We start from the raw sequence: 11,506 nt of genomic DNA, 5'->3' as shown, positions 1-11,506 counted from the left end.
TGTGAAAACACTCAAAGAAATAAGAGGTGTCTGCTTTGGCAGCTCTGCACCACTACACTGCTGCATCACACAAGTGTGTGTATGTCTGGATAATGACCAGTTTGGTTATTGAACATACAGATATAGGAGGAATTGCTATATTTTAGAATATGTTTTGGTAACATTGTTTCCTGTTAGGCACTTCCCTATCATGTGAACAGGTCTTAATGGTCATATGGAAGATATGCTAATCAAAGATCATGAACTGAATTTTCAAGAATATGCCTTGCAAGAATTTTAAGAAGTCACCCACTCTGACACCCACTTGAATGTATTTTTAAACCACCTTGGCATAGGATCTTTATATGGATGTTTTGAAAGTAAGCTTGTTTGTCATCACATTTCAGGCTTATTCAGACACACTGGAACTGTGCATGATTTTGCTAAGTCTTTTCATGTGTAGACATCAAGTTTCTTCATAGCAGAGGCTATTTATAGACATCAGTTTACAATGCTTATATGTGGGGGACTATATACAGATATATAACTGAAGATCAGTAGGATATATACAGTATAGGTGATTTTTTATTTGGTCGTACATACATCTGCCCTGCCCGTGAAGGGATTAATGATGAGTAGCTGGTAGAAACTGATTATGTAGGAATTTTAAGGTTGCATGTACTATATGAATGCAATTTATAAGAGTACAGTGATAGAAATAGAATAGATAATTACATACCAATCATGTAGAGCATGGGGATGAGATGAAAATTCTGTACATCTTTTTCTCAGCATACATATGAAATGCATTCTTGTATTTTTTGTGTGGTGATAAATGTGGTTATCAGGTATATTTTTGGGGGTACAGCCTTAACCTAATTAAGAACTTACTGTGTCATGGTCTAGCAATGACACAACTGTCCCCCCTCTTCTACACTGAACATCCTCAGTCTGTCCTTTTCTTATAATCTGAACTGGAAACTTCACATCTCATCTCTAGCTTAGACAGCTTCTATGAAGTTAGGCATTCTGAGATGTCTGCCATTTTTTTGTCACTCCCCCAGCTGCTAACTCTGTACAAAGGCCTTATCTGTCCATGTATGGACTATGCTTCACATGTCTGGGGGGTTCCACTCATACCGCTCTTGTAGACAGGGTGGAATCAAAAGCTTTTCATCTCATCAACTCTTCTCCTCTAACTGACTGTCTTCAGCCTCTCTCTCATTGCTGCAATGTTGCATCTCAAGCTGTCTTCTACCACTATTTTCATGCTAACTGCTCTTCTGATCTTATTAACTGCATACCTCCCCTCCTCCTGCGGCCTTGCTGCATAAGACTTTCTTCATTCTCTCACCCCTATTCTGTCCACCTCTCTAATGCAAGAGTTAACCAGTATTCTCAATCATTCATCCCTTTCTCTGGTAAACTCTGGAACTCTGTGTCTGCTTCTGTATTTCCACCTTCCTATGACTTGAATTCCTTCAAGAGGGAAGTTTCAAGACACTTATCCTTCAATTTTTGACTACTGCTTTGGATCCTTTTATGGGACTGGCATCTCAGTGGGCATTTTTTCTTTTTTATTGGATTTTTGGTTGCCCTTGGCCAGTGTCCCTATATATATAAAAAAAAAAAAAAAGTCAGTGGAGTTGCATGTCTTTTTATCTGTTATCATTCTGCACCCAACAGTCTATAGACCTGTGTAATTTCTTGCTTCCTTCTTGTGAAGTACATGAGTTTGGTTGTGGCCTCTTTACCCTCTGTTGTTTAGGCTTGGTATCCTGTTGTGGACTCGGCCCATCTATGTCATTATGTTGGTCTAAGAATATCTTCTCAGACTTGCATTGACATTCATGTGGTTTTTTAACATGACAAGCAATGTGTACTAGCTTCAAGTTACCATTTGTCTTCAGAGCAGCTCTAGAAGGATTCTTGTGGAGGAAGAGGAGATCATAAAAATATGGGAGATTTACAGATGATGCTCTTTGGCCTGAGAGAGCTGCTTTCAATTCTGGTATGATGCTTCTGGATTTTTCAATTCTGGAAAAAGAAAAAAGTTATATCACATAATGTAATGTGACAGGATTGTACCTTTAATTGCTTTGAAACACTTTATTCACATTTGAAATGAAGCACATTCAAAATGAGATGACTTGAAGGGATTCACCTTGGATATCAACCCTTTATTCACATTTGAGACAAAGTACATTTAAAGTGAGATAACTTGAAGGGGTTCTTGCATATCAACAAGTATATAGAGAATGACTTGTGTGACTTAAACCATTATCATTATCATGTCATCCTTGTCTGAGATATTTACTCAGGTTCACAGTAATATTTTTGTTCATCCTTGACATGGAGAGTACAGAAAACCTTTTATGTGTTTAAGCATGAAAATGTAAAAGGAAAAGATGAATTTTAAGAAATCTATCTTACACATGATCAAAATTCCATGTGGAGAAGACAATCCTGGTTTCCCTGGAGGCATAGGGGTTGATGTAATGAATGCCGGGACATTTGGGTTGGTTGTAGGGCCCCTCACACTCAAATGTTCCATGGGAGTCACACAGACGTTCTGTTTCCAACACAGCTGAGCGGTCAAAGTAACTGGCATTGTACCTGTGAGGAGGAGCCCATGTAGGTATTTTTCTGAAATGCTTTTTTCTTGCATGATTTTTTGTTAATATCTTGACCATTTCTATTCTTGTAACAAATCAACCTTGGAACAGGATTATTAACATGATCTCCATTAACAGTATGGTTTCACCATCCTTGTGTACTCTAATAGCATAAAGGGTGGTATAGTGCAGGGATTTTGTTTTATCAAATATAAAGCAACAGAGACCTGAGATTTACTGCCTACATATGATTCAACAAGAGTGTAGGTATTCTGGTGTGGTAATAGCAAGATGCTTAAAAAGTAAAGGTTACTGAGCTAAATAAGAGTTGGATATTTCTTTGTGTCAAATATAGGAAAGGTAAAGGTGAAGACAAGGAGTGTTTAAGCATGTACCCATTTCTGGAATTGCAGCCCGTTTCTGGAATAGCAGATGAAATAACTCTTATTCACTATGGGAAGAGTTTTATATCCAAGCCTGTTTCTAGAATAACAGACTTTCTGGAATAGGAGATGAAATAATTCATTCACCATCGGAAGAGTTTTATGTCCAAAGCTAGCAGTGTTAGTTCTTACGTTATAAGTGGGATACCTCACTGTAAATTATTATTTTGTATCCTAGATGATGAAAAGTTTCCCTTATGAAATTTTCCTTAGGATTACATAGTCAAAACTATAGCCACCTAGGATCAGTACAAACCACATGAAAGTGTTGGCATTTCTTACTTAGATTTGTGCAATTTTTCCTTAAAAAAGAGAATTGCATTTTTTTGTGGGGAGTCAGGTGGGAGGTTCTTGGCAAGCAGTTCACCCTCGGTGTGTTGTAGATAACTTCGCATCCTTGTCTCAGCACTGTTGCGCATGACAGCTTCCTTAGTCTTAAACCTTGTGTCTAACTCTGAAATATATACATTAACATTTAATGTCCCCAATATGATAGAATGAAAGCCATTTTAATAAAGTTGCTTCTCACTGTTGCTCTTCATTTTGACATCATTCCTTCTATCATTGCTCTTGATTGAGTGACATAGGAAGGAGTGGTGGAATCAATGTATATCAGGATATTAACCATTGAATTTATGAGATTTGTTCATTACCATTCTTACCTTTAAACCACTCAGGATCATCGTCTTTTGAAGTCTGCGCTATGGAATCGTATGTATTTTTGGCTATGACCTCCAAAAGTGTTGCTGCTTGCTTAGAACTTATTGGATCTTGCAAGTAACTCATAACTTTGTTGTGTAACTGTGGCTGGCGGTCCAGGCAAGCATGGAGGAAGGATGCAAGCTGATGAATGTAGTCAACAGTTTCAAAGTCTTTTGCTTTTGAAATAAACAATTTTGTGCCATTTACAAGAACTCTAAAGTATTCTTTATCAACTTCTGTCCTGTCGTCAAGTGTGACAATGATTGCTTCATGTTTCTGTAAAGAGAATGATAATTTACTGCAATGGAGGTCTATTTAAAGCATAGAAAGAAATTTATTGTTAATGTATTTTACATAAAAACTACTTACCTTTAAATTAAATTTTTTTCTGCATTTTTCTAAGAATTCTCTATAATTTGCTGCTACAACACCACATTTTCTCTGGGCTGGGCCGATAGCAACAAAGTGCCGTGTCATGACTCCACCTGTTGCTGTTAACTGTTATTGCGTTTTCTGAAAGAGACAACCTGAGGAAGCCACAACAATACATGTCAGTACCAGTGTGTTCCTCCTTCCTTGTGAATCAGTCCTCTGTATAGTTGTTTGGTCAGAGTGGGGAGGGAACCTAGGGCTTGTTGTCTTGGCTTTGGGCAGATGAGCACCATTTTTTTATTCTTTTGTTTTACTGATGAATATAAACCACAACTTTGGATTCAGTTTATTTATTTATTATTTTTATTTGTCTGTGAGTTAGTGAAATATCTACCAGTCAGGACCCAAACTAGTATAATTTTTACATGATTGATCCAGCTTTGTCTTAGGAAGAAAGAGAGAGAAAAAATATATAGATATACTAATTACCATTTCAATAATCCGGTAGTCTTCACATATTCTCTCTCTCTCTCTCTCTCTCTCTCTCTCTCTCTCGGAAATATGCGACTACTGTTATTATTATTACTTTATTTTTCGATCTTGGCTTAACTTTGAATTGTGTAGAGCTTTGACAGTTCAGTCAGGCTACCCACCTCTTTTCAATATTATGCTTCGGCTGGATATACAATTTGCTATTATTGGTTGTCTGCTTTACCTTAGTTTATACCATTATTATTATTTATACGTACTGACTTTGAATGGAATTACGTTGTGTTTGCCTTCACTGCTGAAAACTTTAAAACAAAGAAAACTTTGGTGAGTAGACAAATGCATTGTTATCAACATCCGGAAGCATGAAAATAAGGTGCATCTCATCATGATCTTTATATTTTGTTACGCAGTTTGTTTGTCACTTAGTCTGTATGTTATGTATTGAAATAATCTTGCCAGGTATTTTGATGATTTAACTTTCCAGTTAACTGCACATTAAGAATAATGAGTGACAAGTGGAATTTGAGATCTTACTGTTTGTAGTTGGTAACATTGCATCAGCTGATTGCCAATTGCGCGCTGTTTTTCATGTTATCTCGGCAGTCCGAGATGTCAGGCAGGCTTGTTGGTCAACCATTATTTTCACTCGCTGAATTTGTAGAGCGAATGTGGAAGTTGTAAGAAGACTTCATAACACTACGTGGCTGTTCCAAAAAACATGTATAAGCGTACAACATTATTTTTTTTTTTTCGAGAGGGCTTGCACGCAGGAAGTACTCGCACTTTTTTTATTTTTTATTTTTTATGTAGGAGGGACAGCTGCTAAATACAACAAAAATCTTAAAAAAAAAAAAAAGGCTGGTCCTCGAATAGGGTCCGAAGCGGTGGTCAGAAATTGAAGGACAATTGCCTTGAAACTTCCTTCTTGAATGAGTTCAAGTCATAGGAAGGTGATATACAGCATGTAGGGAGTTCCAGAGTTTAACAGAGAAAGGAATGAATGATTGAGAATGCAGGTTAACTCTTGCATTAGAGAGGTGGACAGAATAGTGGTGAGAGAAAGAGGAGTCATGTGCAGGGAGACCGCTGGAGGAGGGAAGGCACGCAATTAGCAAAATCAGCAGTTAACATTAAAAAGAAGAAAAAAAAAAAAAAAAAATAGAAGATAGCAAGAGATGCAACATTGCGGCAATGAGAAAGAGGCTGAAGACAATAATTTACAGTTGAGACGAAAAGCTTTTGATTCCAACCTGTGTAAAAGAGCGGTGTGAGTGATTGGACGCCACCTTATTATACTCGCCGCACCGAATATTGGCCGGTGAGGCGGAGCTCGGGGATTCCCCCAGTGGTGCTACAAGTAATTTGTTATAGATTATAACACTGTCTACTCCTTCTTGTAACCCCGATTCACCTCCTTAACCCTTGTGGCTCTCTCATTGTTATGATTTTTTGTCACCCACCACCACTGAGATAAATATCAAAACAATGTTTTCTATACAAAGGTCTCGTTTCCTCAAATAGTAAACTTGGCATATCAGCGGACGTGAGCGACATTGCCGCTCTTCTGACTCCGCCCACCGCCTAGACTTTTACCTCAATGGTGGTGTGGAAAAAAAGTCAAACTAAATAAATAAAGTAGACGTGCAGTTTTATTAAATGTATTATATTATGTAATGAGAGAGAGAGAGAGAGAGAGAGAGAGAGAGAGAGAGAGAGAGAGAGAGCGGAAGGCTGGTGGGCGTTCCGTGGTATCTTTTGAAGACGCGGCAACACTGGGGAATTTCCCTTAGTAACTCCGCCTCACCGGCAAAAAATTCGGTGCGGCGAGTATAGCTAACTAATCTAAACCAAACTACCTTGTACCAAATTACTGGATATGGTCTCTTATTTATTATAACACATTATATTGGCTCATGCCATCCTTAGCCATACATTTATCTGTTTTATAAAGCTTGTTGAATATAGTTGAGTGATTAAGATCAGATCTCCATCACTGGTGTCCATGTTAAAAATTGTGAACTTACCTTTTTCAGATTGTTTGCAGGCATTTGTGTATTTGTCACCTTTGTTCCTCCACTTCAAGAGTGTGACAATGTTCATCATAAACCCTCCACTCACTGTGCAGTATAAGTATCATGAACAAATGGCAGGTGAGAGATAAGCAGATAGGTTATGAATGATTGAATACTGATGAATATCAGATAAATACTGATAAGGTGGTAAAATAAAACTCCTCATACTGGAGGAGAACAGCTTAGATTGCATGAATGTTGCATCTCTAGATATCAATAAGATAATTGTTCTGAATTTAATGACAATTGTTGCGCATTGAACAAAAGTGATATTAAATTTTGGAGTGGAAAAGTTAGATATTTTGGAAATACAGGAAATCTGCAAGATAGTAAAATGATGGAATGCATGAGAGATGTGCAGTCTGTCATCCAGGGTGTGTGAAAATAATGAAGATTCATGGATGAAAGGTATTTATTTATGTGGATGATCAGTGGAAAAAGGAATGGTAATGTGTTTTGGAATAATGTATATTATTGTTGACAATCACATTTATGGTTAGTGTAAACATCTGCTGTGGGGATGATATTTTATCAATAGTTTTTGGTTAATAAAGCACACACTGCATAAGTAATTATGCATTTTTTTTTTTTTTTTTACTTATACAAATATGCACTGAACATTTCTGCTGTAAGATGGTGAGGCCCTTCCAGCAGCTCAGAAAATTAGGAATATAAAGGCTGTAGGGGAGCTCTGTATCTCTCCCATCTGTTGGTTCCAAAAACAGTTCCCCCCTGCACCCCCCCCCAAAAAAAAAAAAAAAAAAAAAAAAAAAAAAAAATAAATAAATAAATAAAAAAAATAAAAATAAATAAAAAATAGATAAAATAAATAAATAAATAAATAAAATAAATAAAAATAAATAGATAAATGAATAAAATAAAATGCATGCATTAATCCTTTCATTCATTTTTCAGATAATTTTCTTGGTGGCTGAAGATTGTCTATATGCACTGGGAAGCTGTAGTAGTGGTATGAGCCTCTGCGCATAGGTCACACCAAAAATTTTTGCTGCATCATCATATATGAAGGGTTGACTCTCAGACCCTTCAAAACAAAACAGAAGAGCCTACTGACATAAAAAAACAAAAACATCTTCCCTTTTTTTTTTTTATGTATTTTAACACTCTATCCTCCTATTTCACTTCATGTTTTTTCGTACTCCCACATTATGTATCATTCTCACTATAGAATCTTGCACTCACCTCAGTTATTGTTATTCTGTCTGTAGCCAAACCACCTTGGTGACCTTCCACTACATATCTAATTCTAAATCCAATTATAAAATATGTTATTCCACACCCTAGTCTCTCATGTATATATGATCATTACTGGTGCAATCATTCTGTCACACAGTACCTTCTAACCTTCATGCTCTCTATTCTCTTTCGGTATACATTCTAAAGATCTAACCACTTGTCCATATTTGGAGATGATTGAACCAAATGCTAATTCATGCACCTCATTAATTTTTGTTCATTAAACCTAATATCATATCCATTGCCCATTCAACTTTTTAAGGGCAATTTAAATAAACCATCTTTCACTACTATCATGTTTGCTGATGTGCACACACACACACACACACACACACACACACACACACACACACACACACACACACACACACACACACACACATGAATATACCACAATTGTTTGGTCACCCCATAATAAAACGGAAATAAGGAAAACAGAAAGGATCCAAAGAGCTGCAACCAAATTGGTACCAAGTTTGAGAGATTTAACCTATGAAGAAAGATTAAGGAGACTGAAGCTTCCATCATTACAAGAGAGAAGAGAAAGAGGAGACCTGATTGCTATATACAGAGCCTTAAAGGGTAAGGATCAAGTTGACAAAGAAGACTTATTTGTGTGGGACTCAAGAGATACAAGAGGACATGGAGTGAAATTGAAGAAAACAGCAAGTAGAAGAGGTGTCAAGAAATATGGTTTTCCAAATAGAAGCATAGAAATATGGAACAACTTAGATGAAACAGTGGTACAAGCAAAAAATATTCATGAATTTAAAGTTAAGTTGGATGCTTATAGATATGGAGACAGGACAGCACGAGCATAACTCTTTTACTGTAAAACACAACTAGGTAAATACACACACACACAACAGGTATACTTGAGCATTACAATCTTCATAATAATGTTCCTGGCAGTCACATATTTTCACTCGAGCATCAGACTTGCACAACTTTACTTGCTGCTTTCATTATATCTTCAGTCCACACAAGCCCACCAAACCGTCTCCTATATATTGTATACTACCTTTGTCTTTCACCACATTGCTACTTTTTAAATCATTAAGAAGTCACTCAAACCTAAATCATACTTCCTTTCTCTCATAGTAATCAACAATCTTTCTTCTCTTACTGATATCTCTCTACCCACTGAAGCATACAGCCCTAATGGATTAGCTGATTTTAGCACTTTGTTGTCATAAGTAGCCCTTTGCTCCCACCAGTGAGAAGTGGTTACCTTATTAACAAGGCCTTCAATTCTTTACATTAAAAGGCTCAAGTCAGAGAAGCAATGCTTGCTCATTTCAGCAACTTTTGTCCCAAGTAGGCATATCTGAAGTCAAAGATACACTTGACATTATTCCCCAGAAATACTAAATACTAAATAAAATAACTGACTGGAACTGACCCTTTTGACTTTAATTAATCCCAGTTGTACTCTTATATTAAGTTGAGGTACCATATGAAAGTAATTTTTCTCCAAATATTAATGTACAAAAGCATTTACTAGTCCAGTAAAAGTTTAGAGATTCAGAAGGAAAGTTTGCTAGTTAGGGTAGGATGTGAGAGACTACCTATAAATGTGTGCAGATCCCTTTCCTTATGTTGCAGATGGGACTGACTTTGCATCTTTCTTAAACAAACAAGTGTCAGAGGCTGGACTCCCATGTAAATCCCCTACATATGTATAATGAATTTGAGATGACATGTTATGTTGTAACTTTACTCTCTGAATACAGTAATCCCTCAACTGTTGCGGGTCACCTGTTGTGCCCCTGTACATCACAGATTTGTCTGGCTAATATGCATAAATTTATATTGTGGATTCCTCCGTATATCGTGGGTTTCTGTGGCTGATAGATATATTTATATATTTTATAGATTTTAATTATTTGTGGGAAAATAAAAGCATTTTCTAGCTTAAACATTAATAATAAATACTGAATATTTTGGCATACAAGACGACACTTGAATCATCCTAAAAAAAAAAGTGGATTGCCCTATACTCCAGATACAAAAACAACAATCTTAAAATTTTAAGCAAAATACCATTGTAAATGAACCCCAAAAGTCGTAATATAAGGTTGTTGAAGTTGAATGTAGTAAAATAAGAATCCACCTTGAGAAAATTCACTGAAATATATTCTCATTGAAAAGTGTGTAAACAAAATTTGACGTAGTACAACTACAACTCTCTGCTGGCATTGTATACGAAGACAAAGCAGGAGCCTGTGTGAATATTCCCCAGTTTTCCCGAAGCTGAATTAGCTATATAAAGGTCTTCATGGCATGGAACCCCAAGCTAAGTTGCAAAAGGAAAACAAACTTGGGAGATGATGAATCTCTCCAGCTTGCAAAGTTGTATAAGGATGAAGTTCATATACTGAGAAAAATGTTCAAGAATGCCGGTGTATCTAATCAAAAGAAAGATGATACATAGAAGATTACGCCTGACAGCCCAACACATACAGGTGGCACAAGGCAAGGGTTTGTTTGTTTAGAAAAACTGATCGTACCACACACAATTTTATACTATCTTTGTCCATCTATCCTTTCTCAAGAAAATGTATGAAAACACCTGATGAGAATTTTATTTTAGGTTTAGTTTTGCAATTGAAGATGATGGTACCTTGTTACTGATAATACTTAATGTATTTTATTCATTGTACTGGTATATTACCATCCCAGTTCTGGTGCTCATTGATCTAAACTTCACCTCTGCATCTTTATTTGTGTTGTGTGGCATTGTTTTGGATTTGTGTGTAAAATTGTGAATTGATTTCAAGCCCTATGATGTTGCCCAAATGTGTGTGGAGAGTTTATAAAAGCTTAAATGTATAAAAATTATTAAATTATACAAATAATAAAAACATGTACAGTATAGTACTGTTTCTGCTTCGCAGATTTTCACACATTGCAAGGGATTTTTGAACGTAACACCTGCAACAGTCGAGGGATTACTGTATCTCAAATGTTAATTGGGCTAATGCACTTTTGCATACTTCAACTCATGAAGAAAGTTTTCTCATCAAGGCAACTAATTTGCCTTTAATTAAGTCAAAGGGATCAGCTAATGTACATCCCCACATATTTCTTTATATTATATGAGGCGCGCGGTGCAACAACGACGTAACCGTGAAATTTGAGATTTCGTGTTTTTGCCTGCTCCGTGTGGTAGAAGGGTGTAAAAGTCTCGTGGTGATATCGGCCAAGTCATATTCGACCATCTAAGCACCTGTACTAAGGCTCAAAGTCGAGCGGTAATGAGCCGGTAATGAGTAAGTTTTATTTTTTACGCTCGGAAAAAAATTCATAAAAAATTTATTTATGTACCAATCTTCATGAAACTTTCACCTAATACTATGTGTAATAGGCTCTAACACATTATTAACAAATGAAAACAATATCGGGAAAAAAAATTATTACCTACGGTATACGTGTTAATTAACGCGTAAGTCATCCACCCAAAATCGTCACCTATCACTTCGAAACCTACATCCCCAAACAGAACTACCCAAGACCTTTCAAATGATGTATAATACTTACTTATTTAAGGGTATCCTATTGTGCGCAATCAGTG

The 11,506-nt window shown here is 36.4% G+C and overlaps 1 protein-coding gene and 1 long non-coding RNA gene across 10 annotated transcripts; one reads left to right on the top strand and one right to left on the bottom strand.

Annotated features, from left to right (window-relative positions):
- Positions 1-123: 123 nt before the first annotated feature.
- LOC135105604 (DNA fragmentation factor subunit beta-like) lies at positions 124-6,765 on the bottom strand. 8 transcript variants are annotated; one of them, XM_064013858.1, is made up of 7 exons: positions 5,854-6,244; positions 5,138-5,307; positions 4,109-4,266; positions 3,700-4,015; positions 3,320-3,491; positions 2,413-2,595; positions 124-2,016 (listed from the first exon to the last, which is right to left on the bottom strand). In XM_064013858.1, the coding sequence occupies exons 3-7, from the start codon at positions 4,214-4,216 to the stop codon at positions 1,638-1,640; spliced, it is 1,158 nt and encodes a 385-aa protein (XP_063869928.1). In that variant the 5' UTR covers positions 4,217-4,266; positions 5,138-5,307; positions 5,854-6,244; the 3' UTR covers positions 124-1,637. The 8 variants fall into 8 exon arrangements, with proteins under 8 accessions (XP_063869928.1, XP_063869932.1, XP_063869929.1 ...); XM_064013862.1 differs by lacking the exons at positions 5,138-5,307; positions 5,854-6,244 and adding an exon at positions 6,628-6,760; XM_064013859.1 differs by lacking the exon at positions 5,138-5,307 and having other exon boundaries at positions 4,109-4,252.
- On the top strand, positions 6,358-10,807 carry LOC135105611 (uncharacterized). 2 transcript variants are annotated; one of them, XR_010270921.1, is made up of 3 exons: positions 6,358-6,421; positions 6,637-6,753; positions 7,591-10,807. It is a non-coding gene; the product is annotated as an uncharacterized LOC135105611 (long non-coding RNA). The 2 variants fall into 2 exon arrangements; XR_010270920.1 differs by lacking the exon at positions 6,358-6,421 and adding an exon at positions 6,426-6,482.
- Positions 10,808-11,506: the final 699 nt, after the last annotated feature.

This window comes from Scylla paramamosain, chromosome 12 (genome assembly GCF_035594125.1).
Source record: "Scylla paramamosain isolate STU-SP2022 chromosome 12, ASM3559412v1, whole genome shotgun sequence".
Taxonomy (NCBI): domain Eukaryota; kingdom Metazoa; phylum Arthropoda; class Malacostraca; order Decapoda; family Portunidae; genus Scylla; species Scylla paramamosain.
Note: the sequence above shows the minus strand (reverse complement) of the source record. Positions and strands in the feature narration are given on the sequence as shown.

Bases quoted from the DNA above. Each gene is read 5' to 3' on its own strand.
- LOC135105604 (XM_064013862.1), bottom strand. From the start codon at position 4,216: ATGACACGGCACTTTGTTGCTATCGGCCCAGCCCAGAGAAAATGTGGT. The intron at 3,492-3,699 runs GTAAGAATGGTA...TATATATTTCAG, and splicing joins TGATCCTGAGTGGTTTAAAG to AGTTAGACACAAGGTTTAAG. The intron at 2,596-3,319 runs GTAAGAAATGCC...TCCTCCTCACAG, and splicing joins GAAAAATTGCACAAATCTAA to GTACAATGCCAGTTACTTTG.